This window comes from Lichenostomus cassidix, chromosome 3, assembly GCF_008360975.1.
Source record: "Lichenostomus cassidix isolate B80296 chromosome 3, HeHo_3.0, whole genome shotgun sequence".
NCBI lineage: Eukaryota > Metazoa > Chordata > Aves > Passeriformes > Meliphagidae > Lichenostomus > Lichenostomus cassidix.
Genome location: NC_139483.1, coordinates 56,772,628 through 56,799,889, shown reverse-complemented (window position 1 = coordinate 56,799,889; position 27,262 = coordinate 56,772,628). Strand labels below are relative to the sequence as shown.

General features: G+C 41.0%; 2 protein-coding genes across 5 annotated transcripts in view; one reads left to right on the top strand and one right to left on the bottom strand.

Annotated features, from left to right (window-relative positions):
• Positions 1–1,980: 1,980 nt before the first annotated feature.
• Positions 1,981–16,399, top strand: TBPL1 (TATA-box binding protein like 1). Its single transcript, XM_085055902.1, has 7 exons — positions 1,981–2,120; positions 7,886–8,072; positions 8,706–8,788; positions 9,698–9,761; positions 11,467–11,570; positions 11,669–11,763; positions 14,698–16,399. Exons 2-7 carry the CDS (start codon positions 7,938–7,940, stop codon positions 14,766–14,768), a joined length of 552 nt encoding a protein of 183 aa, XP_084912028.1. The 5' UTR covers positions 1,981–2,120; positions 7,886–7,937; the 3' UTR covers positions 14,769–16,399.
• A 4,908-nt stretch (positions 16,400–21,307) lies between these two features.
• SLC2A12 (solute carrier family 2 member 12) overlaps positions 21,308–27,262 on the bottom strand; it is a 31,702-nt gene continuing 25,747 nt past the window's right edge. The window contains exons 3-5 of one of the 4 annotated variants that reach the window (XM_085055897.1): positions 25,410–25,532; positions 23,073–23,205; positions 21,308–21,965 (exon numbers count right to left, since the gene is read on the bottom strand). In XM_085055897.1, the coding sequence (XP_084912023.1) occupies positions 21,869–21,965; positions 23,073–23,205; positions 25,410–25,532 (353 nt within the window). In that variant the 3' untranslated portion in view covers positions 21,308–21,868. The other 3 variants (XM_085055898.1, XM_085055900.1, XM_085055899.1) reach the window with 3 other exon arrangements.

Sequence of the window (27,262 nt, the reverse complement as noted above, 5' to 3'; positions counted from 1 at the left end):
AAAAATCAGCAGCTGTTGTGATACAGCCTGAAAGAACTGTCAGAGTGAAGACGTCACAACACCCTACCCTACTTTGGCTGTGCAATTGAAATGACTCAGAGCCTGACGTCCATAAAAGAACAAAACCACCCTTAAGGCACTCTGTAAAAATGCTGGAGAGCCCGTGCAGAGTTACGGAACTATGGTAAATTCAGAATCCTGGTTTCCAAAACCTTGCCTCGCTCGCCTGTGCTCACCCGAAGGCGGTGGATCCGTGTCTTTGGGAAGCCACAGGGTGGCAGCGCTGCCACACGGCCCGTGTGTAGCCAGCCTGCGGACAGGAGAGCGAAACCATGTACTCGCAGCTGAGTTGAAGGGACAACTTGAAATACTTATACTTGACAAGCAAACCTAGCCATGCATTTCAAGGATTAAAAACTGAATCTAGCAGAGGAAAACATGTCAACTCTGAAGAATTCAAAATTTAAATTTCATACTGCTCCTTCTATCCTAATGAAAGCTATTCTGCTACCATGTCACACAAGGAAAATACACGATTACAGAACCTCAGTTTCAGGAAATTGCCAATACAGTACTCTGCAGTACACCCATATAAATATATATATATCATTTTCATATAAAGGCCAATGTTTCTTTATAAACCCAAAGTCAACTTGACATCTTTATTTTATCTATTAGTCTGGGTGGTGAGTGTTTAATGGGCCACACCGCAGCCACTCATTTGCTCCTGGGCTATCATGTAAAGCACAACAGCTTTTCCAAGAGAACATGTAAGTGTAGCTGAAAGACAGTTCACCACAGGCTCTACTCCCTACAGAGAGCACAGGTGGGACAGTGCCAGATTTGGAGAACTGTCCTGGACAGAGAGAACCAGTGCCATCCCAGGCACCCCCACTGTGTCCACATGTGTCTCTCTTCTAAGCATGCACCATGTGCTCACTTTGCAAAGATGAAACAATCTCCATATTGAAAGAGTGCAAAGCAGCAGTCTTACTTTAGTCGTTTACAACATTAGAATCACAGAGAAAGTACTGAGGGCCACACAGAACTCACAGAACTTGGGCATATTTGAGACTTCCCAGTCACCTCCTCATATCTTTGTTTCACTTGGGGTGAGTAGTCTGCTCACACACACTAAGCTCCCACAATACCAAATAACGCCACTTAAAATAAAAAAAAAAAAAATAAATAAAATCAAGTAATTTTTAAGACAAGAGGCAGTGACCAGAGCCCTGCTGCAGTGCAACATGCATGTATGGAGCAGCAATACTGGCAGAGTGTTCTTGCTGTGAGCCCTAATGTCTGCTGGCTTCTTGGACAGTCAGTCCGACAGTCAGTGCTGACCACTCGGTTCAGCCAGAGAGTGCATGTGGAGCGGCCAAGCCAGAGACCAAGGGGGCTGTACGAAACTAAAGACATGCGAACACCAGTGCCCACGGAAGCCCCTTGGATGTGCCACGAATGTTCACAAGGTCTGAGCCGCAAACAGCACCAGCTCTCCGGCGGGTTCGCCGGCAAAGGCGCTGCCTTGGACGTGGTGGAGCTGAAGCCTGTTACCAGCCGTACAAGCTTTAGGACAGGAGACAATGGCAGAAACTGACGCACAGGAAGTTCCAGCTGAACATGAGGAAGAACTTCTTTAGAGCGCCTGTGACCATACATTGGGACAGACTGCCCAGAGGGGCTGTGGAGTCTCCCTGGCTGGAGATATTCACGAACCGTCAGGACACAATCCTGTCCCATGTGCTCTAGGACGGCCCTGCCTGAGCAGGAAGGTTGGACCAGATGAATGCCTCTGGTCCTTCCCGAGGTGACCCGCTCAGTGTTTCCGTGAGGAGCGGCGCACGGCGGGCCCGGCCCGAGGCGTACCCCGCTCCGGGGGCGGCGGGAGGCGGCGGAAGCGCTGCAAGCGCGGCCCCCTCCCTCCTCCTCCCCTCCTCCCTCCCGCCGCCGTGACTTCCGGCGGCCGCTCTAGCCGCGCCGCGTCTATGCCCGCGGCGCTGGGGAATGTTTATTGTCGCGGGGAGTCGGCCCAGCACCCGGAACGCCGCCGGGCGACCGGCACCCACCGACCGGCACCGCGCCGCGCCCTGCGCTGCCCTGCCCCGACCGCCCGCACGGTAACGGCCTCCGCCCGCCGCCGGGCCGCGCTCCTCCTCCTCCTCCTCCCCCTCGCCGCCGTCTCGGGTCCGCGGGCTCGGCCCGGCAAGAGCCGCCGCCGCCGTTGGGCCCCCGCGTCCCGCCCCTCTCCGCCGCCGCCCCTGCCCGGCCGAGGTGAGGGAAGCGGCGCGGGGCCTCCCCCGCCCGGCCGCGGCCCTCCCGCTGCTCCCGCCGCGGTGCCGATCGCGCCCGGGGCGGGAGGGTGTGCGTGGCCGGGGCCGCGGGGGCAGGGAGCGGAGGAAGGGGCAGGGCATCCTGTGCGGTACGGCCCGTTCCCCGGCCATGCCGGCCGGCCCGCGCCCGGCCCCGAGGGCTTTGTGGCGCCCCGTGCCCCGCGGCGGCCCATGCCCGCACAAGCCGGCGCTGCCGAGCGGCGCAGCCCGGCGTGGCCAGGCCGCTCGCTGCCTGCGCTTTGTTTGTGCCGTGCCGGCCGCACAAGTTTGGGGCTGGGGTTGAGGGGGCAGAAGGAGTAGTTGTTGGCCAGAGCGTTGTGACGCTGGTGCATGCGGGGCTTTGAGTGAGATTCCCAGCAGCGGGAATAGGAGGGGTACTCGTGCTTCCTCAGCTGGGACGCGAAAATGGTAAAAATGTTTGCCTGGGAGGGCATGAGAGGCTTACCCGTTGCCTTCAAATATTTTGTTACAGCTAAACATTTTTGCTTTTTTTACGAGGTTTCATCAAGTTGGAATGGGCACCGAACCTGTTGGTTCAGACTTTTGTCATGGTTATGATGATTTTCCATGTATTACAAAGACTGAAAGGATTCTTCTTAATGCTTAGCATTCAAGTATTACTGGATGTTCTAAGGGAAAGATGGCACAAACTTGAGTTCAAGTGAATCTTGCTTTGATTATGAATGGAGCTTTTGATGAGAGAAAGATTTCAGGAAAATGGCCTTTTATGAATCACTTAAAATACGATTTCTTGTCATGTTCTATAAACTGTTTGGTTTTATTCTTACAATTGGATTTGTGTTGGAAGACCCCACAGAGATGCAGTAGGCTTATCCAAGAGATTTGACAGTGGGATTGAGGTCTTACTTACTTACAGTATAGCTGATACTATCATTCTGTGCATTGATCTAACTGAATTTTGATACTGCCTTTGTGTGTATTTGAAAATTTTCTCCCCCAAAATATAAGTCGTCATGACTGTGCAAATCCTGAAAGGTGAGAACAGTAGCTTCAAGACGGCCTTTTGCTTTAGGCACAGTTTCACTTGCCATTGCAACAGAAAGTAAAAGCATGACACACTGCCTCAGTGACTGTAACTAAGAAAGTTGTTTGGGCCAGAAGATGTTCTGCAGAGATATCTGTTTTACAGACAGTAGTAGCTGTGTTGCTCTTGGTTTCAGGGAGTCGTTCACCTGCCACTGTGACCGTATTGTGTCTAAGAATTCAAGGAGATTGCAGAGGTCTCTCACCTCCAACGATTCATATGGACCTGTTTCCTGAGGGGCTGAACACAAATCTTTAAAAGTACAACTTCAGTGGAAGGATGTAATCAACTCTCGCCATTCCTGACAGGCTTTCTTTATTCTTTGTTCTCATATGGAAATGTCCTGTAGAGGTTCATGTTAACTTCTTCAAAGATCCTTTTCAGGCATTAGTTTGACAGATGTTGACTGACACAGTAATGACCAATGTTGGAATTGTTTGTGGAGCTGGTCATTTTGTGAATTGCTTTGGAGAAAGGTTAAAAATAACCAGTAGAAATTGCTTATACTTAGACTGCTGGTGAAAAAGGTGTTTATTAAACTGTTCTGACATTAACATAACCATTGTTAGATATCCCCCATCTACCTTTATAGCTTGGAGTTTCTTGGATCAAAGGTAGTCAAGAGCTTAAAATAATACTTTGTTTATATACCACATCCCAAGTGCCTTTCCTCTTTCTTTGATGATGTGCTGTGGTTGCTTTGGAACTTTCTGAAGACAGAGTGCTGGTTTTTTTTAGTTTGTAAGATTTCAGTGCAGGGTGTTTTGTCTTCATGTGTGTTTATAGAGTATCTAAAATAGTATGGCCACAATTCTAGCAGTGGATGTATAGGTAATGCTGTAAGAACTTGAGAGTTCATTCTTCCCTCCAAAGTATTTCTTATTCTGTGGTGTTTCTCTAGTTTCAGTGTAGGATACATTACAGTGTCAAATATCCTTGCATTAGCTTTTGTGTTGTTTTTGGTTTTGTATTCATTATCATGCTTAATCCATCTACTTTTTTTCCTTCCTGTTTAATTTTTCTTTTTTTCTCTTAGGGTAATATTCCAGATGTATCCCTGAAATCTATGTTGAAAAGAAAGAACAATCTTCTAAATTTTCCCCAATAAAACAAAATAATGCAAACTTCTGCAGAGATGTATTTAAACTTGTTTCCACTGTCAGGGTAGATTGTGTTACGCTGGTGCAAAACAACTTGAAATCAAAGTTAGCTAGTTTCTTTTGCTGGAGAAAGTTGAATGAAGTGGGTAATTTAAAAGAAATGCTCTACATGGAGACAAATTATTTTCAAATTTAACCTATTATTAAATTAGCATTAGCTGGCAAAGTATCATTTTAGAAATGAGATTCAGACTGCCAAAATTCTACAATTCAGATGAGAGAACCTTCAAAGGGCAGAATTAATCAACAAAACCTAAGCTGAGCTCAATAAAATTAACTTAAGCATTTGCAAATCCAGAACTGGAAAGAATCAGATGTTTGGTTTCTACTCAGCCTCTCTGTTCTGCAAGTGTAACTGCATAAATATTGAATATAAATAGGCTTATATGTAAGGAGCACTATTTTTCCCATTTTGCAGAAAAGATATGGAAATGGAGAAATTCAGGTTTTGGGAAATAACACTTAGTGGTACAGTAGTGTGTATGAATAGCAGAGAATACAAGAGACAACTGGGGAAGAGGAGGATCAGAATGTTCCAGCTGGTCATGCTGCTGGAGATACATGTAAATAAGAGCAACATCTTTCTTTCTTGGACATTGTTAGACCTTTTTTGTAAACATGTTCTTCAGATTGTGGTTTTTAAATGTGGTCCACGTTTTTTTATTTTTTAAAAAAGTTTAACTTGCTCTTTCTCATGGTTTCTATGAATTTGAAGTTATTTGAGGCTTCCCAAAGAAAGGTAGCAGGACAGCTTCTCTCTAGATTATTTTTTTTCTTTGTTGCAAGTAAGGTGTGAGATATTAAAATGAATGCTTAAATCAAAGATTGTGATAGATTAGGCTTGCTTGCTGCTTGGTAACAAGTATCCAAACCTAGAAACATTTTGGTCTGTCTAATTTTCCAAACCATGCCTTGGAAGTGTTTAACATTTTATTTGTATGCTTAATAGGAATGGGTGTGTTCAAATTCATTGACATAATCTATACAATTTCAAATTAAAAAGCCCCTCCCCCTTAGTATATGTTGCTTGAGCTTTCAGAACATGGCTAATGAAAATGGGGGCACACCACTGTAATCTGTGTAATTTTTCTCCCCTTAAAATCTTTTCAAGCAGATTTTACTTCTAACCAAGATACACTGTAATTGCTGAAAACATCCCTACTGACAGCTCCACAGCCGCCTTTTTTCTTTAATAATAGATCTTTTCCTTTTAAATTGTAATTTTCCTCTCTTTTCAACCACTTTTTCCTTTGTTCTGAATGAACATGTGACTTTTCTCCCTGGATCTTTTTAAGACAAGCCATGTTTTATGGGGACATTATCATACTGTGCTATGGTTTGCCTAGATGTTAGCAACCTTTCAAGGGTGTTATGCATGACAGTGGTGTTCTTTCAGAATACAGAGACTGAGTGTGCCAGCAGACACTTGCTGATAATTGGGAGATGCTGCTGATTGGAGGTATCTTGTTGACAATCTTTCCTGGGTTCCAGTAAATGAACTCAGCAAGAGCCAGGAGCTGGAGCCAGGGTGGAAAACAAATGCCTCTCTGAAGATGCCACGGGTTCCAGCTCCGTGCTGGCCCTGCCTGCATGCTGTTCAAAGTCTGCACATGTGCTATCTTTGGATCTGGTGCCATAAATTACTTGCCCAATCTGTAGTAGTCCATCAAAACCAGATGGGATAAGTAATTTCTAACTTTGAGGATTCATGTAATGTTTGGTTCAATAAAAAAGATAAAAAAGGGATCTGGGAGTACTAATTAGTTACTGTTTGTTCTCTTCTTTGCCTGCATTCCCTCCACCCCCACACATAACCTTTGGTTCTTCTGTTTTCCTCTTGCTGTTTCTTCATCTCTTCTGTATCATCATCCATCTTGCCTTTTCTTGTATTGGACAGGCCAACAATTACAGAATAATTCTTTCAACGGGGAGCAAGCTACAGAGTACAAGCAGTAACCACCACAGTAGTTGACCCAGTATGTTGTGCACATCTGCCTTGTAGTTTGTTACTTCTTGTTGTCAGTGAGTGGTAGTCAAAGATGCACTTTGAGTTCTCAATTGCAGACTAGGGCATGATGTTTAGGAAGTCATAGTCAGATGAAAATACTGATAACAACAATGTTGTATCTTGAAGTTTTCTAACATAGAAGACAAGGCCAAAGCATTTAAAGTGATATAAATACATTATAGTCTGTTAGGTATGTTATTGTTCTTGATGCATAGTGTCCTGCTTCTCTTCTGATAATGACCATGTTGAGCATTTCACATGTGACAGGTTTTTTTTGGTTTTGTTGTTTGCTTTCCTTTTAGTTTATTTTGCATGAAATACTGCTGAAATTTTTATATAAGTTCTTTTCACTGTATACCAATGATCTTGCTCTTTCCCCTCTCATTTCTTTACCTGAGATTTATTTGAGATGTCTGCTGTCTTGGCTTTGGTATGCTTACAGAAGAGATGTTGGGCATTCTTGGGCTGGGATGCATGGTAGCCCAGCTCCTGGTCTTAGGATTCTCTTTCCCGATTGAGGTGTGTGTGAGGAGTGTTGCCTTTGATGTACATGGTCAGCCTGGATGCTTCCTGGGTGCCTTAGGTTTGCAGTGCCTGTGCTGGGCAGCCTCCTGTGCTTTCACACTTAGCCATGCTTTTCTTCAGAAACACTCGATTTCACTCTGCCTGTACAATGCCTTCCTGCAGGGAGTGCAGAGGGTCAGCCCAGGCTGTTGCTGCCACCAGGACACTTAGTATAGTTTGCTTTAAGCTATTATTGGGAGAGATACGCCAAGAGTGCTAGATGAAGATGGGAAAGCTGTGGTAGCAGGCTGTCTACAGACTGCAGTTTGTGTAACCCATGTTAGTTCAAAGGTATTCATAGGCTCATCCATTCCAGAAGAAATGTCAAACTCTTCAGAATTATCAACTTCAGCAGTCAAAGAAGTGCATTTTGCTGAGGTGTCTAATGACATCCTCAAATGAGCTGAGGGAAGAGTATCCACTGGAGCTATGGAAGAAGTTTGGGCAATCTTTAGTATCCTAATATACTTATTAAGAATTTTAACATATTTAACTGGCAATTTTAAATATTCTTATATATATATATAAAGGATATTTAAAATTCATATATATATATGCGCTTCATTTCTATTAAGTCTGGCAACATGGCTTTGAACAAGTTACCTCCTATTTTCTAGCACAAAGGATGCAGACACTCCCCCTCCTCACACAATGTTAAATGAGTCAGAGTGTAGTCATTTCTGCTTCTTGTCTCTTTTAAGGGGCAAATGTATACAATGGCATTAATAAGCAATTTTCTATTGCTGTGTTTAATTTTATCATTTTTGCTTCTCAGGATGTGATCTTCGTGGTGAGCTGGTGGGAAAATTGAGTTGTAAATCACCCCAATGGATGCAGACAGTGATGTTGCACTGGACATTTTAATCACAAATGTAGTGTGTGTTTTTAGAACAAGATGTCATTTAAACTTGAGGAAGATTGCATTAGAGGGAGCAAATGTGATATACAAGCGTGATGTTGGGGTAAGAAATTCAGCATACTTGAATTATCTGTTTTTAGGAATGTTCCTTAAGCTAAACATTCTTCTGCCTAATACCTGTGTGTGGTGGATAGAGAAAAGCAGTATTTTATTTCTCTATTTCTCTTGCGGTAGGTATTTAGTCAGTAATAGACTACATGTACAGTAATGGGAGTGATGAAATGATGTCTCGGGAGACAGCACCTGCTGAGGTGAATATTGGGTACAAGGTATGTGATGAGGCCTCTTACACCTCAGGGTCTGTTTTGCCTCCCATAATTTGATGGCTGTGTCAAGAAAATATATCTTGATAACAAGTCAGAAATGTCAAATCACAGTAATAAGAAAAAAATCAGCATGGTGCTCATGGTGTTCAGCTTTTTATTCAGTGAAAAATACCTTCATTGAATCTATTTTGTTTATCCTGAATCATTGGCTGACATATTTCATGCTTATTTTGCCCTTCTCAGGAGGTAGGGTTTTTAAATTTCTGAAAGAGATGAAGGAGCAGTTCAAGCCTGTCAAAAATAAAGGAAATTTTAGTGTAACTTTAGTTGATTCTGGTAACAGATAATTTTTTTCCCAATGTGAAATTGAATTACTGTTAATTTCCAATTTTTCCACTTTTCTTTTTTAGAAGGTTTTAATGAAGCTTAGGAAACCTAGGATTACGGCCACAATTTGGTCCTCAGGAAAAGTTATTTGCACAGGAGCCACAAGGTGAGTTCATGAAGATTCTTTCTCTAGCTCTAAATCTTTGTGTATTTTAAAATGTGGTGTTACAAATGAAGAAGAGGTGGTACTTGCTGCTGCTTAGATTTGCTCCCAATGAATCACATGTAGATCCTTATCAAGTTATGTATTTGGAAGTTTTCAATGTGAAGTGTCTGCCTCAGACCGTGTTGAAATCGTAAGCAACATCAGTTCAGCCTTCTTGGGAAAGCAGCAGAGAAAATCGCCTTATTAAGAAAATCCTAAAGAGATTTGAGAAGTGCTTAAGAATTCTGTGTGTTTTGCTAGAAGTTGAGACTTGGGAAGGGATGACCTTTCTTGAGGATATGTCTTATTTTCTCACAAAACCCCACCTGAATTTAATCAAGTTTTACAGTGTTGAGGGACTGGAAAGGAGCAAAAGCAGACTCTCAGTTCAGATACATCTGAGACTCACTAAACTCTTAACAGCTGAATTCCTTTAAGATATGTCTGCGTTTTGAAGTAAGGATAAGGTGAGGTACAATAGCAAATTTGCATACTTTCTGTGTATGATCTCTGTTCCAACATGAAAGAGGATTGTTCAGGATGTTAACTCCAGACTACCCATGATCTTATTTATCTGTTAAGGGTACTTAAAATCATGTATGATCAAAACATGTCTCTCACCTGAGCTGGAGCCAAGTGCCAAGATACACTTCAAATGGGACATAAAGGACTCTATTTGAATGACTGTCTAGCTAAAATGTAATACTTAGAGTAGGATGAAATGAAGGCTGTCCATGAGATCATGGCTGATCTGCTACATTATATAATGGCTCATTTTGTAGTCTGAGTAGCTATTGTGGTGTGTGTGTGTGTGCACAGCTATACACTCTATTTCTGTTAATGCTAGATTCTTTTTTTTCTCCTTTATAGTGAAGAAGAAGCTAAATTTGGTGCCAGACGATTAGCTCGTAGTCTACAGAAACTAGGTTTTCAGGTAATTCTGATGGAAAAGGACCTGTATGACTCAAGCAATGCTGGTAGTTCATTTTTCAGAAAGAAACAAAGAAGAGGGAGTATAACAATTTAGTAGTAAGCGTGTTTTCACTCAGATGCCCCTTTTGTGTCGGCATACATTTTCCAGATGCTGGTTAAAGAGAAGCTGGTTTTTTTTGTGGATTTGAATTTTGTTTGGCAGTTCAGAGTAGTGCTTCTTCACTGGATAATTAGCAACAAAATTTGTTTAATATATTAACCACCCACAGATGTTTCTTTGATAGAATTTACAATATGCAGAAATATTGATTTGTAAAAAGTGCTGAAGAATATAAGCTTTACTGGCATTTGAACATAATTTTCACTAATTTCTGATGGAATACCAGCTAAATTTCCATCTTAATAAGGGCAAGTTTGAGCATCTTTAATTAAAGAAGGAGGGAAAAAAGCATTCCTGTGCTGTCAGGTTGCACAGCTGGAAATAAGCCAAATACAATACATAGGACAGGAAACCCCCTTTTTTTTGGGTTTGAGTTAACATTGCCAGTCAGGAACACCACTTGCATTTCATAGTAAGGGTTGAAAAACAGCAGCACGAACAGCTTAAAATGACATAATTTAGTACTCTAAAACATTCTGATAGCTTGTTGTTGTTTATGCACAGGTTCAGTTCAGGGACAATTAAATAGACACAGTAGCTGTCCTTTTCAGGGAGAGACCCCTTTTGATTGTAGTATATAAAGGCAATGGTGACAGGTTATGGTGGTAATGCTGCATCAGACCCCAGCAAAAATGTGACACCCTTATTGTCACAAATGTGTACTTTGGTCCCAGCCTCTTAAAGCTGGAATGGAACATTAAGTCTGTGAGGTGTGCAGTGCTTCCAGGGTGGACACACCAAGTTTTATAATAAAGTAAGCAGTTTATATTTTGAGGATTAAATTGATGTAAGGCTAAGTTGATTCTACCACTAATATCTTTCTGAAAAGTGTAGATGGAAGAAGAACCGTCATTTAAAGTTTAGGCAATCTCAGAAAATAAACAAAAGTTTCCCTAGTGACACTGCCAACACTGACCTCTCAGCAGTGCAGTTTCTTTGTGTAGCAGTTGTCTATTGGCTATTTTGTTGTCATCTAAAATGTCTGTGGTGAAGAATAACTGAAAGCAAATAGTTTGAGTTGGGTTTCAGAAAGTTACAGAGTAGAAAACCAGTTTGCTGCACTGGCCACTGGGCATTTAAAGCAGAACAGTTGTCACCTTTTTTCTTATTCTTAGCTTTAATAAAAATGTTGTATAGCAACAAGACATTAAAGAAGTTTATTTAAGCTTTCTCTGTGCTTACTTTGATGTTCTATGAGCTGTTGTATTTAGTTTTCTTTCAGTGGGGAGGTGTTTAGTACAGCAGTATGAGTTGTTTCTGTGTCTCATTCTTAAACTGTACTATAACCACAGTGATGTGGTGATCATGATACAACTGTGTGAGGTATCTAGTTCAGTACTTACTCCAACACAGAAGGATAATGTAAATTATCTGAGTCCATTAAGTACTATTTAGATGCCTGTTAGAAATGCATCAGTCTCGAGGTTTTAATATTAAAATCTCATCAAAATTTTCTAAGTGGTATCCTTCTCTTTTTTATTTTTTAACTCATGCATCTGACTTGCTGTAAATTTCTAATGTCTTTTTTTCCCTCTCTTTTGAAAAGGTTATTTTCACAGATTTTAAAGTTGTGAATGTTTTAGCAGTGTGCAACATGCCCTTTGAGATCAGATTGCCAGAATTTACGAAGAATAACAGACCTCATGCGAGGTATGGTAGGATTTTAAAGCATTTTAGTCCTGGTATACTTCTTAAGCTTTTATTTTTCAGTTAGATCTCTCTTTTTTACTTTTCATTTTGTTTTCTAGTTATGAACCAGAACTTCATCCTGCCGTGTGTTACAGAATAAAATCTCTCAGAGCTACCTTACAGATTTTTTCCACAGGCAGTATCACAGTTACAGGTATTTTAATATCAAAAAATAAATATTTAACTTGTTGGGAATATTTAACTTTAGAGTCAGTAGGTTTGGGAAAGCAAGATGTTTAAAACAGTCAAAAGATAATGTTGAAAGGATTTTGCTTCCCAGTGCTAGTACCTAGTTTGTTTTTGAGTGAAAGTGCCAGAAGAGTTGTAAAAAAGTGTTATTATTGGTAGGTTTAAAAAGTTAGTTAGACTAAATGTAAATACTCTGGGTTTTTTATGCAAACAAAAGTGAGATAGGACTTGAATTTTTATTGTTTATTTAAATACTTGAATTTTCTTCCTTTTTTTTTCATTTTGTAGTGCTGTTAACTACACTGCCTTTAGCATTAACCTTTCATAAATACATATTTCCAAACTGGAGATTTATGAAAACTCGCGGGATAGCATAGCATTTTGTCATGAATGAAGTTGACCAGTACTTGCAGTTCTTCAGACTTGTGCTCTCTTCTGTTAAAACTCAGCTAAGAGAACCACCACTGAATCACAGGCATCAGTGATTTGTCTCATGTAGTCAGAGATATGATTGTCCTGAGTCTTGGAGAGGCCATGCCATTTTTTTCTTCTCTCTTCATCATTTTCATTTTTCATTCTCTTTTCTGTTTGCTTGTGAGGTGTCCACCACTGGTGTCCAGGTACAATAAGTCAGGTTTTTCAGGGAAAACATGTTAAAATGCTACAAAACCAAGGAAATCATTGTGTATCACTTTAGCAGGAATTATGTCTTGCAGTTTTTAGAGCTCAGCTACTGGTTCAGAAGCTGGGTGAGGATTTTTTTGTTTTCACGTCTTGATTCCTTAACAAGTACCTAGGTTTATGTGGAACATTTCCCACAAGATATTGGAGAAGTGTTTTCTAATGAAGAACAGACTTCCATCATATTTAGTAATCTAAAAATAAAGGGCTAAAAATATTTCAAGATCATGGTATATGTTCTGAATAGTGCAGCAACTGGTCTAGCCAAAACTAGAAACTAAATTTAAAATAAATAAGAGGCCTTAGTATCACTGCAGTAATAAAAAGCTCTCAGCGTGTCTTGTCAGCCTCCCAGTGAGATTCAGCTTCTCTGTAAGATTCTTATTACTTCATTACTTACACAATCACTTTCATATTTTTCAGAATTTTCCTTTCAAATATGAAGGTAAATATGGTAAACGTAAAAGTTTTGGTTTAATTAACCAAACTTATAATTTAATTTAGTAATTTGGTTTGATTTAATCCCTCTGGTTTAATTGTTGCAGTGAGTTTGAAATATCTCAGACCTCTGTTGATTTTGAAGGCTTCTGTTTTGCCTTGGCTTCTCTTCTAGAGGAAAAAAATGTCCAGAGTCTTACACTTCTTATTCCAAATATGTTTTAAATTGCTTTTCAACCTTACTGCACTCCTTCTGAAGTGTGTTCAGATGAGGTTTCTTTTAAAAATTCATGTTTCTGTAGTACTAGTACTTGTAATACCTCTGACTCCGAGAATTTTACTTGAGATACATGTAAATGTAACATAGAAATGTTACAAAAAACCCAGGAAGGTGGGTTCTTTTAATGGGACGTGCATAAAAAGATTTAGTTTCTTTGGTAAAAGTTAATAAAAATCACTGGCATGTAGAAGAAAGAAGTATTATTTCTTTTACTCCAAAATAAGCAATGAGGGGGTTGTTTAGGGGGTTTGTTTTATTTTGGTTTTGCTTCTTTTATATGCCCTAGAATGATGATCCAGTTTTTACATCTCTTCAGCCTTACAGAGAGTAGCATTTTTTCGCTGGAACTATTTGCCTACTCATATTCTCACTTTTTGAAGGCTTTCTTGAGAACTTTCATTTCTAATAGCAGCCAAATTTAAGGAGGGTGCATAGACAGCAGACACGTATCTTTCACTAGGCTTGTTCTAGCTGAGTGCTTCACTCGACCTGTTTGAAAATACAGGAAGAATCTTATGTCTCGTCCATTTGGTTTCTGACTGAGCATGTAAAACAATAATTACATAAGTAATTTATGCTTAAGTTATTGAACTGGGTAGTCATTTTGAACAGCACTCTATACTTGGAAGAAATTTTTGAAGTCTAAAGTGGAATTAAAAACCCTGAGTTCACATTCATCAAAGCATGTGAGAAATTGCTGTTCTCCTTTATCTGCATCACCAAGCTTCTATCCAGAATTAATATCTTCTGGCATGTTACAGCTCACTTATTTGCAATCTTAATTTTTCATTGTGTAAAGTGGTCTAATACCACCAAAAAGTATTGCTAGGTCATTCTTCCTTTTCTTTGCCTGGATGCTCACAGGTCATGTTAGGTAACATTCATGTGCTTCATCTGGAGATGATAAAACCATTCTCTGGCTTGCAGGTTTTGTCCTGAGATCAATGATGAAGCTATTTGCAAAACCCAGGATAGAAAATAATAGTCTATAATTTTTGCACTTAAAATAACCTTGCTTGAAATATACTTCAGTTATGTCCAGCATTATTTAACAGTAGCTTTTGTCAGTAGATTCTTAAAGCAAGAGCTAAAAGTGGCTAGGGCTTGAAGAAATAGAGATTCCTGGAAGACTGACATAAGTAAAAGAATTTCTTTTACCTCTGCCACTCAGTTTCTTCTCTGGGCTGTTTAAGCCAGTAAATTGAAAATCAGCCAAGGTGTTACAAAATTAAATGACAGTATTATTTATTTGTAGTCTAGCCATTGATCAATGTAGAACATCTTGCAGATTTACTCACAAGAAAAAACTTTTACATGAAAAGTAATTGGAGAAAAGTTTTCTTAGGAGAAATGGGGGAGAAATTATTGTTGTCTGTGGTATGAAGTTGTGATTGCTAATAATATTAAGGGGTTTTTTTTAAGATTCTGTTGTTTAATTTCTGATCCCCTGATTTGTCTCTTCCTACTGCCTTTTTTTTCTTCTTTTAAACTGTGTCTCAGGGCCAAACGTAAAGGCTGTTGCCAGTGCTGTGGAACAGATCTATCCATTCGTGTTTGAAAGCAGGAAATAAATTTTACAATTCACCACTTGATGGTTAGGTTCCCTAACCGAGCACCTTCAAAGACTGCTGCACATTGGACTAAAAGCAAAAAGGAAAACTGGACCAACCATAGCAGAGGAATACAGACTCTTTTACTTGCTCATGGCCACAGTATAGACTCCAGTTCTTTTGGATTTTACTCTTAACAGTGCTGTATTGTAAAAATGGAAGTTTACAAGATATGAAATTGCTGCTTTTAAAAAGACATTCTATTTATTTTTGCAGTAATTTCTGTGTATTCATAAGCAAAGCTGTCACGATGTGCACTACCTTTAAGATTTTTTTTTTTTTTTTAGCTTGAGCTTGTGTTTTATTTGTGAATAGTCTTTTACATTTTTGTATGCTGAATATTGGGCACCAAAGAAGCTGTAAAAGTTATCTTTTTCACCTGATGAATGTGCACAAATAAAAGTTTGGAAAATATTTCTCTTCATACCTGTTCTGTTATATTCCTTTCCTTTTTATATTACAATTAAAATTGTATAGTTGCAAATTAATTTGAAACAATGTAAGAATAGTCTTTTGCTGATACATTCTGTTTCTGTTGGTAGTATGTGTAAAACTTTGTGCGTGGGTTAGATTGAAATCTATAGTAGTTACGTATGTTTATCCAAGGATGAGATTTGGTTTGTTCCCAGTTCTCTTAACTACATGCCAGACTTCAAGTATTTTCTTGCTGTTACATGAAGAGAAGACTTTTCTAAATATAAAGGTCTACAGCAAGTGTTTTCCTGTAGATGAATCGTAGAATATGCTGAGTTGGAAGAGACTCATCAGGATCACTGAGTCCAACTCCTGGCTCTGCACAGGACACCCCAGGAGTCACACCATGTGCCTGAGAGCATTGTCCAAACACCTCTTGAACTCCATCAGGTTTGGTGCTGTCACCACTTCACTGGGGAGCCTGTTCCAGTGCCCAACCACCCTCTGAATGAAAAACTTTTTCCTGATATCTGTACTAAACCTCCTCTGACTCAGCTTCACGCTGTTTCCTCAAGTCCTGTCACTGGTCACGAGAGTGAAGAGATCAGTACCTGCCCTTCTGCTTCCCCTTGTGAGGATGTTGAAGACCACAATGAGGTCTCCACTCAGTCTCCTTCTCTCCAAGCTGAACAAACTGAGTGACCTCAGCCCCTCTTGATAAGGCTTCCCCTCCAGACCCTTCACCATCCTCGTGGCCCTCTCTTGGATGCTTTCTAATAGCGTAATTACCTTGTCAACTTATGAAGCTACTGTAGAAAAAACAACTGCCTTGTCCACCTACTGGATGCAAAAGAAAAAAATTTAAACGTGAACTTCAGGAAAATTTTGCTTCAACGGGAGAAGATGTGGTCACTCTAATCCATCCCCAGCCTATTGCTGAATGATTAACACAGACCTTTTCTACACTCTTCTTACTGTATAACGTTTTGATGATAGGAGCTGCCAACAAGCAATGAAGCTTGATTCTGGCATGTATTATTATTGGTATTAATCTTGGACTTGGAAGCCAGTAGATGTTTCTCTCAATAAGTGCACATTTGAAGCAGAAGAGAGGTGAATGCTTAAAAGTAACTGCAAATGCTACTTTTAAAAAGATACAATAAATATGTATAAATGTATGTATGTCTTTCTTCCCTATCTCACTGAAGAGACATGTAACAATGCTCTTGCATGCTGCAGGTAATATATGGTCCTAGTGGGGGCTAAAAATAGTAAAACTGAGCTGTTACTGTACCAGAAATCGCAGCTTCCAAAGAAAGGTGCAAGAACAGCTGAAGGAAGCAGATGCTTGGGCATGATGGATTTAATCTGCCTGAGGGGGTGGTATAGAACTTGGGGCTGTCCATAGTGACTTCATGCAGAAGATATGGGAAGGAAGGAGTAGTATGGGAAATGCTTCACCAAATCCCTCAGAACAAAAAGAAATAAACAAAACTTTGCCATAAGTCGTTAAGTGGTATGTTCATAAAAGCCTTTTTGAACTCCCTGTAGGTGTCAGAATCAGAAAATGATTTGGTTTGGAAGGAACCTTCAAGGTCATGGAGTTCCAGTCCTCCTCTGTGGGCTTGGAAACCTTGGAGTAAACCAGGTCTCTCAGAGCCCTATCCAACCTGGCCTTGAACACATTCAAGGATGGGGCATCCATAACTGTGCAGTCTGTTCCAGTGCCTCACCATCCTCAGAGTAAAGAATTTCTTCCTTATACCTAATCTAAACCTACCCTCTTAGTTTAAAGCTGCTCCTCCTTGTCCTGTCACTGTGCCCTTGTAAAAAGTTACTCATGGTCTTAAAGGTTGTTTTCAGGTACTGGCAGGTTGCAATTAGGTCTTCTCTTTTTGAGATGAGCAGTTCCAATTCCCTCAGCCTTTCCTCGTAGGAGAGGTGCTCCATCCCTCTAACCATGTTGGTGGCCTCCTCTGGACTCCAGCAGGTTGAGTCCAGCATGACCTCAGAGCTGGACACAGCACTCTAGGTGGGCTCTCACCAGAGTAGAGGAACAGAATCCTCTACCTCACCCTGCTGGCCACACCACAGACTTTGTGAGCTGTGAGTTCACATTGCTGGGTCATGTCCAGCCTCTCACCCAGCAGCACCCCCAAGTCTTCAGCAGGGCTGCTCTGGATTTGTTCATCCCCTGGCCTGTGTTAGTACCAGGGGTTGCCCCAGCCCCAGTGCAGCACCTCACCCTTGGCCTTGTTAAACCACATGAGATTCCCATGGGCCCACTTCTTGAGCTTATAAAAGGACTTATAACCCTGAAATTATAAAGTTGAGTTCAGCAGTCAAGGAATTCAATATACCAAGCAGGGAAAAGCTTGCTGTGTGTAAGTTTTCCGATTTGTATCAAATACTGTGGACCTTGGCACTCCTGATGTAAGTAAGAATTTTGTGCATAGTCAAAGAGAGCAATGAACAAACCACCATTAGGGAACACTGGTTATTATTATTACAGTTTTAAAAAGAAAAAGCAGAAGATATTTGGACAATGAACAAAATTGTAATTGGGTTTTGAGGGACAAAGTGTAGTCCTAAACTGATGAATGAGGATTTGGCCATTATAACTAAAATATCTGTTGTAGATTAGGCTTGTCTCTTTGAATCAAATTACAAAATCCTTAAGTGCTACCAGTGAATATCTGGAGGTTTTATGAAGCATATGCATCTCCTAAATTTATCTACGGAGAAAGAGGAACATTCTGCTTTGTTATCACTGTCATGTAGTGTGAAATCTGTCTCTTAGAACAAAAATGAAAGCTAATAATGAGCTGCAATGTATTAAAATGGGCACTAGTTCTTTTGAAGTGCTGCCTAGATCCATGCTAACAGTTTGAGGCCTTTGTAACAACCCATAACAGAGCCAAAAAGCACGCTACCCAACTTGCAGGGTACTATTGAAGAGAATAATAGCAAATAAAAGATCCATTGAAATGTGTGCCCACGTGTCCCTCTAGCTCTAAGGGAGCCTCAGACTGTGAAAACTACATTTTAGAACCTCTGATGATGAAGGGCATCTGGTGGTGTGTACTTATTCTCAGGGATATCACTCCATTTCCTACTGCTCTAAGTAGGTATGTCCCCACCTCAGTCTGGAATAGGGCTTGCTGCTGATGCTCTCTCCTTGTGTGTGTAGGCACACACCCTCCTTTCCCATCATTACAAGGAAACATTTGTTTCCTCTGCCCTGTGGTGCTGCCTCCACCCTGGCCCTCGCTACCAGCTCCCACAGGCATGATAAAGATCCCAGGCCAGGTAGTGTGTCCCAGTGTGATGGCTTGCACCTCCATTGTGGGGAGTGATGCTTTGGATAAACTTAGCTGTCAATCAATCATCTCTTCCTCAACGGCTGTGTTTTCTTGAGCACTGTTCATCTGTCCCTGGTTTCTCCATGTGGATCCCATGCAAAACTCCATACAGTGCTCAGCTGTAGCACTGGCAGTGTCATAAAAAGTTTATTTCACATTCTTTAGAGAGAAGGATTGGTTCTATTTATACACCCTACTAAGGGCAGTAGATTGATAACTCTGACTCATTGCTGGCTTGTGGGTTGTCACAGCTACTGGATTTTTTCCTGCAGTTTCTAGCACCATTTTATCATTCTCTGACTTGTAATTAGTGTTACCAGACAAATTTGTGCTACATTTTCAGAATTGTATCCTGTGTTTTTCACATATTTGTGAAGTTTGGAATTCCAACCCAGTCTTTTCCAGTTTAGTGTTGCCTGGGTATTTAATAAGCATATTCTGTTCTGTAATCCAGTCCATTGATGAAGATACTGAATAATTTTAGATCTGGAACAAATTTCTTCGTGGAGTGCTTCAGAGATCCAGGGATGTGATTTGTAAGATGTGTCCCTTTTTTCCCTTGAATTTTCATAGTTGATGAGATTGTGAGTGCCAGCTCTGTGTCATCAGATGTTATTATAAAAGACCTGTACAATTATGGCTACATTTATAGGGCTATATAAGGCTAAATCTGCAGGACTACAATTAAGACTGTAGGTATAATGATTTTTTAAAGTCCTTGACTACAGCATTGTCCCTTTTAGGAGTTATCTGAAGGTCTATCAGGGTCTCCTCAGTAAAACCAGTATTGAAACTATCCCTTCTCCAGGAATATAGCATTTTTATTTATTTGTTTCTGCACTAAATAGGTGTGTATGGGAAAAGTTTAGAAGAGTTTGCAATGATCCCAAGACCTGTAAGCTGGGAGAAAATTTCTATGGTATGTTTTGATATTTTTTTTTTTAAGAACATTCAGAAATCTTATTACAGCAGAGTTTTGTTTGGGAAGCTGCAATGCTGAGAAAGATTTTGCAGAAGCTCCTTTCACTAAATACAATGTAACAGAAATTAAAAGCCAGTACAGACTGTATGTGCAAACATCTGTTATCTAGAGGCAGCTATTGGAAAACAGTACCAACCAGAGCAAATGGGGACACTATAGGAAATGCAAATAATCCACTACCTGATAAAGTTAAAGATCAGGAAACTGATAAATTTACTGCAATATAGTCTTGCTAAAAATACAGTAATACTACATATTACTGGATTTAATCCCACACACTTGTTAGTATAAGAATGATGCTGACAGCATATTTGGAAGACTACCCAAAGTCATGTTAATATTTCTCATTCTGAAGCTGACTCAGTAGAATGCATGATACTGATAATCATCCTCCAGCGTAAATATGAAGCAGGTGAAGAGATTTCCACAGACATCAATGCTATAAAACTGAGACTCTTATCCTGATGTAGCTAAATTTTCCATGACTTCTGGCAAATCACTGCCTTGGCTTCAGTTGTTTGTTTTCAAGTTTTGAACATGAGCTCACTGTCTTGACTAGACTTGCTCATGTAAATTTGTGATGTCAGTATCTAGAAATGCGACCATGTGAGAATCTGGTCGGAACTGATCTGCTTTGCTCAGAAGTAAAATTTTATCTGTGTCAGTAAGTCACTGTTCCTTCAGTGCAGAATACAGGCAGGTGGTTTTAATGCTATGAGACAGCAAATAAAGTGGGATCATGTGCTTAGTTCAAACTAGTATCTGCACTCCAGCTGACTGTGTCAGTCTTGTTGCCCCAATGAAATGCTGGAAGAAATGCCACTTTGTGGCTACAGAGACAGTCAACATGCTTTTAAAGCATGCTTTGTTTTGGTTTTTTCTTTAAACAAAGAATCATTTATTTATCTGCTAATAAATATTTATCTACTGATCACTCTAAAACAACATCTATTAACCCCCTAAGAAAAAAAAAGGCCAATGTTCTTTTATGGGAGCCATATGGATAACCCTTTGTAGAGGCTTGTTGAGTACTTCAGGATACACTTGCTAAGCAATAACCAAGAATTGGATAAAATTTGTAATCTGCAGTGATTAGAGTTCCTGAACTCCCTGTGTGCTGTCTTGTACCACACAATTCTCACTTTCTGAGTCCAAAAGTTAAAGTCTAATGTGCCCTGTGTTGAGAAATAAAATTATTTTGGCATCAACTCTGGTACCTTCAGTTTCCAACTTTCCCAGAACTGAGAGGCCAAAGAAATCCTCTCTCCTCTTCTTAAGTCCATCATCAGTTTAGATTAGTTGGTTATGCAAATCATAGAGTCAATAAGCTTGGGAATGAGCTCCAAGATCATCGAGTCCAGACTTGACCAAATACCACCAAGCCAACTAAACCAGAGCACGAAGTTCCACATCCAGTCATTTCCGCCCTTTCAGTGAAAAAGTTTTTCTGGATGTCCAGCCTGAACCCCCTCTGGTGCAACTTGGGGCCATTTCCTCTCATCCTGTCACTGAGTGCCTGGGAGAAGAGGCCAACCCTGACCTGGCTAAAATGTCCTTTCAGGTAGTTGTAGAGAGTGATGCATTTAATGTTCCTCATTAAACAATTTGACTATGTTTTCTGAGGAGTATTTCCTAGGTCACTGAATCCTGGCCCTACTGAGAAAATATATGCAAAGTTCCTCTTACAAGCTGACTGTGTTATAAATAATTAAGTTCATCTGAGCAAGATCCTTTTTCAAGTCTTGTTAAGCTGAATCTGAAATTAATTTATAAAAAGTTTATATCCAGTTGTTCTGCACTAATGACATCCTTTGCATTCCACAGTTGTCCATTTTTTGTTCCATAGCATTGTTTTCCCTAACTTACCAAGAGAGAGTTTTTAACCCTTTTCAGCCCCATTTTTGCTAGCCTAAACAGACTTGTCTTTGGTAGGCTCCTCCTGTGAGACTTTCTTCTCCTTGGCACCCTGGTTCTTCTTTGCACTTCTTCCAGACTGAACTTGTGTTGAATATGGATACGAGAATTGTGTGCGATATTCTGATTTCCATTCACCTCCTGTATGTAAGAGGTGGGTAACCTCAGGGGATGTGAGAGATGCTGGTTTGAAACAGTGTAGATTTACAGTTAGTTATAAACTACAACAATCTTTAATGTTGGCTGTAAACTGCCACTGAAAGAAGTTCTACCAAGAAATAAAAGAGATAATATCTTGTGTATAATAAAGATACTGCGTGTCCCACCAGTGTAAGCATCACTGAACATTTTTCTTCTTTTAATCAGTCTTTTGGTGAAGGCTGCCTTGTCTAGTAGAGCTGCTCTTTCTCTCTCTTGCCAAGTTCCACGGGCACCAGTTTCTCTCTGCGCTGGCTCGCCCCGCACAAGGGCGTCCTCACGTATTTCCTGCAGAAGCACAAAAGCACACGTTGCGGCCCACGGCAGGACGGCAGAGCGCATCCCGGAGAGCCACCCCACGCCCGTTCCCGGGGATGCTCGGGCGGCTCCCGGCGCTTTCCCGCTTTCCCGCGCGGGGGCAGCCCCGCCGCACGCTCCGCGCACCGAAGGGATCCGTGCCCTTCCTTGAGAGGAGCGCGACGGACAGCCCGAGGCAGCACAGCGGATAGTCCATAAACTAATTAGTCCATGAACAACCTCCTTCAAGCCCGGCTGGGTTGAAAATGTGCTCCTGTAATCTAAAATATACAAATAGAGGATGGCACCAAGATGCTCATGCATTGTGATTGCTTTTACTGCCAAAAAATGTATGTAGGTTCGTAGCATAGTTTAACTTGAAAAAGGCCTCTAAAATCATCGAGTTCAACTGTTAACCTGACACTGCTATCTTCATGATGAAACCATGTCCCCAAGTACCAGATCTAGATAATTTTTGAACACCTCCAGAGGTGCTGATTACGCCACTTCCCAGGAAAGCCTCTTCCAAACACCTTACAACCCTTTCGGTAAAGGAATTTTTCCTAAAATCCAATCTAAGCATCCCCTGGTGCAACTTGAGACCATTTCATCTTGTCCTGTCACTTGTTACTCGGGAGAAGAGACTGACCCTCACCTGGCTACAGGACTCAGTAAAGACACAAGAAATGCCCATCTACAACAGCTACCAAAATTCACATGGAGCCTTGAAGTGACACCCCAGACAAGCCAATTTGAGATACAGGATCTCTTCGTCCCATTTTCTGCATGCAACTCAAGACACACAGTCCTAAATGCAAGATCAGTTGCCCTCCCATCCAGAATGCCAGACAGCAAAAGGCCTGGCTGCAGGTGTGTGTAGGTGTTCCTCAAAGGGCTGCTAAAAAAAGCACCTTTCCTTTAGGGCCAATCCTTCAGCACCAACAAAATGTTTGCTTGGCCACTGAATCAACATGTACAGCTCAAGCCTTGAGACAATCGGGTTTTTCCCACATAGTTTCCTTTTTTTTCAATATGTGGCACTGAAAGGTTTTGTCCTTCTGGCAGCTGAGGGGACATGGTCACATTCTTGGTACTTACTGTTTAGCTAGTTCCATGGATATTTGCTCCAGAGAGCATCCTTTTGTCTCTGGTATAAACACGATAACAAAAGCCAGCGATGCTAGGCTCATTATCGTGTAAATGAAGCACACCCAGGACAAGCCAATGAGCTCTACAAAGGAAGAAAACATGTATTTTTAAATTTCCAAATATTGCAATTTTTCTTCCTGTTGCTGTATTTTATAGGATACAGCCCCTAATGCACAGGAGAAGTTAGAAAGAAGGTAGGCTGTTATTCTTAGCTCATGTAGTTCCAAAAAGAAGAGCAGCTTTGCTTATTCTAATACTCCTTATGAAAGAAAATTGATGAACCCATATTGCCCCACTTAGCATGAACCTATTGGTTTATTTTGCCTGTGGTCACTCTGGATGAAAACAATGAGTAGCCATTGTTACTGGTTTGTGTGAAGGCAGAGGGGATCACAAGTGCCTTGAATTTTTGCCTGTGTCTGGTTTTGGTGCATATTCTTTCTTGGAGCAAATCCAAGAATTTTTCACACTGTTACAATTGTCTCCAGCTAATCCCCCCCACCTATCAGTTCACAGAATTTCCACTGTGAGTCATGGGTCCTGTGCCAGAAAGTGATCCAAGAGTGAACTCCTAATGGGGCCATCCAAGAACTAGTGTTTTTCTGAGCCTACAGTCCCAGGGCAGGTAGGTCCTCAGGCCGAGGGATGCACTCTTCAGCCCCTGGAAAATAAAGCATATGCAAACCCAACAGGCTGCTGCAGCCCCCTTAGCCCTTTCTCTGCTATGGGAAACATGGGCAGTTGAGGCATTTGTCAGTCGTGTCATGAGCTGAAAATTGCAGCTGAAGCTTCTAATTCAGCTGGTACCTCTGCATCACACACCTAAGTGCAGGTGCTGCTGGCCACGGTGACCTCCACGTGTATTCATTTGACAATAGAATTCCCAACTCTGACTTTCCACTGCAGACAAGGAATGCATATTTTGTTGTATTTACACTGTCATAAATCCAGATTAGACCCGGTTAAGCCAAGGGAGTTACTGCAGCTTTGCAGTGATTGAAACTGAGACCAGGATAACAGCGAGATGTACATTAGCAAGTAATGCTGCATGACAAGAGGGACCTCCCAGTGAAACAGCTGACACTGAGCACCTGAGGTCTGCATGAGGTGGTTTTAGGGACATTTCCTAAGGAATAACTCGAGTCTGGTCCAAGGACTGAGCAAGTGTTGGCAGCTGGAGTGCATTCACTATGCATTTTCTTGTTTGGTGTTGTCCGAGAGCTTGTGCAGTTCAGGACTGCATTTCTGTGATGGAATCCAAAGTGCAGTGAGTGGAAGTAACTGGACGGTTTCCTTCTGAAAAAGACCCTTAATCCTATTAAAGTGCTAGTGTGAATGCAGTGAAGTTTACCTGTCATACTCTTCCTAGTTTTAATCAAGATAATACTCAGGATGGAGGATGCGGTTTTTTAATTTCTCTCTCTCTTTTTTTTCTTATTTTTAATTTTAGGAAAGAAAACACAAATGTGAAATCCATTTCAGTAACAGATCACACTCATTTTCAAATCTGTCTCAAAAAACATCTAATATGGTGAAAACCACCTCGACTTTTTGTGAGTTGATTGTCTGCCTCTGTGGAGAGTAATGTAGACTTAAGGGAAACCTGGAATTTCTGCACTCTTATATATTTTGATTTCCAGCACATATTTTCCTCACAATAAGACTGAAAGCTAAAATTTGCAAAGCCTCATATAATATAAAAACAGGGGAAAAAATTGCTACTCAATAAATTTCAGCATCAACATTTAACCTTCCCCTTTGATTATCATCGTGTTAGAAGTCTCTATATGGTAGTCTACTTTCTCACATTCAAAAGTGAAATACTTTTCCCTCACAAAGATTTTTTTTTCCCTAAGAAAATTTTCTCAAAGCCAAGACATTCCTGTGAAAAGGAATTAATTAAATGGGATTGTGTTTAAAAATGTCTGATCAGAAAAGCTATAGTCTGATCCTGAACAGAACGTCCATTGATTTCAGAAGATGCAGTGCTTAATACTAAATTTTATGTATTTTCAGCCTAGTAGGGCAATAGTGTTTTTAAGACCTGGGTTTCACAGCCTGTGGAGTTGATGTGCAAGGTGGTCTGACAGGCAGCACCATGAGGCTGAAATTACTGTCACAAAAGTAGAAAGATGGGGTGGGAATGGTGAGGTTACACCAAACCTAAATAGACATCTTGCCTCCTGGTGTATCACACCTGCAATTTTAGCAATGTGTTTCGTATAAGAGAGATTTATTTTGTCCACTAGGAGAATACCAACTTGGTGGGACACAAAAAAGTCTTACCTGTTACAGTCAAAAACGTCAAAGAGATGAGGAGATTTATACCCCAGTTCATGCTAGATGTCAAAGCCATGGCCCGTCCTCTGATCCCACCAGGGAAAATTTCACTCAGGACTAGCCAGGACACTGAAATACAAGGGGAAAAAAAGTGTTGTCTTTAGAAGGATGACTCTCCTTGCTGTAAATCTAGGTAGTCCATGGATTCAGGTGAGGCCACCTGAAAGAATAAGTTTATTTTCAGCAGGTTAGGTTTGTGAGGGCCCACGCTCTGCAGACAGCATGTGCAGCAATCAGCATCACCCAGGTCACCATCCCTTCATCCCTGCCTGGTGTGTGCCTGAGCCAGTGACAGGTGGCACTGGACTGAGGAGGTGAGCTCTGACTGCACATCTGGGTGTAACAGGGATTTCTGATTAAATAACTCTCGAGTGATGTAACAGTAATGGAAGTGGGGCAGCAAACCAAAGGAATCCTCAGCCTCAGAGGGGCCCTGTGTTTATGCCACCTTATAAATCAACCTGCCACACTGAAGTATGCTTGCTATTCCAGCTTTCTGCTCCATATAAATGAGATTGCTGAGGTATAAATGAAGAAAGAGGGACTGATTTTTGAATCCTTCTTATCGTGCCACACCACACCACAGGTGATCTAAATTCTGGTGTTGCTAGCTCACTAAAGCAAATTCAGACATGAAGAGCTGGCTGTGTAACTACGTTGATAGCAAGAGCAGGGAAAAAAAATAAAAAGACACATTTTTGTGCCATTCCTGATTATTAGAAAACAAATGAACAAAAACCCACAGACAAACAAACCCAAAGCCCAGCCAAAAACCCGCTCCACCCTCGCCTTTTGTTGACAAGCAAGATGCATTAGCAAGAGGCTGCTTGCATTAGCAGACAACTGGCACAAGAACAGCAAGGTGCACATGGATCAGCTGTGTCTTTAGATCCTTGGACATGGCCATTACAAATTGCTCCTCTGTGCTATTATTTCTGCAAAATGACAGATGGAAGCTTACTCAGGACACTTGCACTGGGCAGTCTAAAAGATACATTTTAGAAAAAGGATCCTGTATGTCCAAGCATGTTTCACACTGTAGTATCCCTTCGGATGCTTGTAGAATTCCTGTGTGACACCACTGGCAGAGGTAGAAAAAAAAAGGTGCTCCAGGAGGAGACTAGAAAGGTCTAGAGAGAAAAATGAGAAAAAACCCTGAGTTTAAAGTCAATAGAGCAGATTTGAGCAAATTCTAAATTTCTTTGTAGCAAATATTTTTCTTTAAATTTTTTTGTGGATCTGGCCCAGATTTTTTATATTTTTTAAAGAAAAATACAAAAAACTTCACTCCCACCATGGGAGCAACCCAGAAGAATGATGATTTTATTACAGAGGACCAAGACCACACTTCCTAACGGCCTAACCCTGTTGGGCATAGTCAAGTGGCCATAACACAGCTGCCATGTCTAACAGCAGCCACAGAGAGAATTTTTTCTTTTTTTTTAATGACTTGTATGACATCAAAATTTAACACCCTTGCTGCTGATAAAACAAACTTTGCTGTAAAGAAATGCCCTTGGCACGTTCTGTGGTGTGCCTACAGATGAGGTGGAAGCAAAGAAGAAGGGAACTGACTTCTCAAGCAGGTGTTCTTCCCTGCCTAGCCAGCTAGCCCTGTCCCTGAGCAAATTCAGCAGGATGTCATGAGTGTATTTTGCTCCTCCTCAGCACCAGGGCTGTTGAAATCAGTTACAGCTGATACAACATTTCAGGACAGGGAATGCTACCTGAAAAGCAAGCGAGAGGCAAAGGAGTCCTTCTGAGCTGTGCATGCACAGCCCCTGCAGTTCATCTCCACA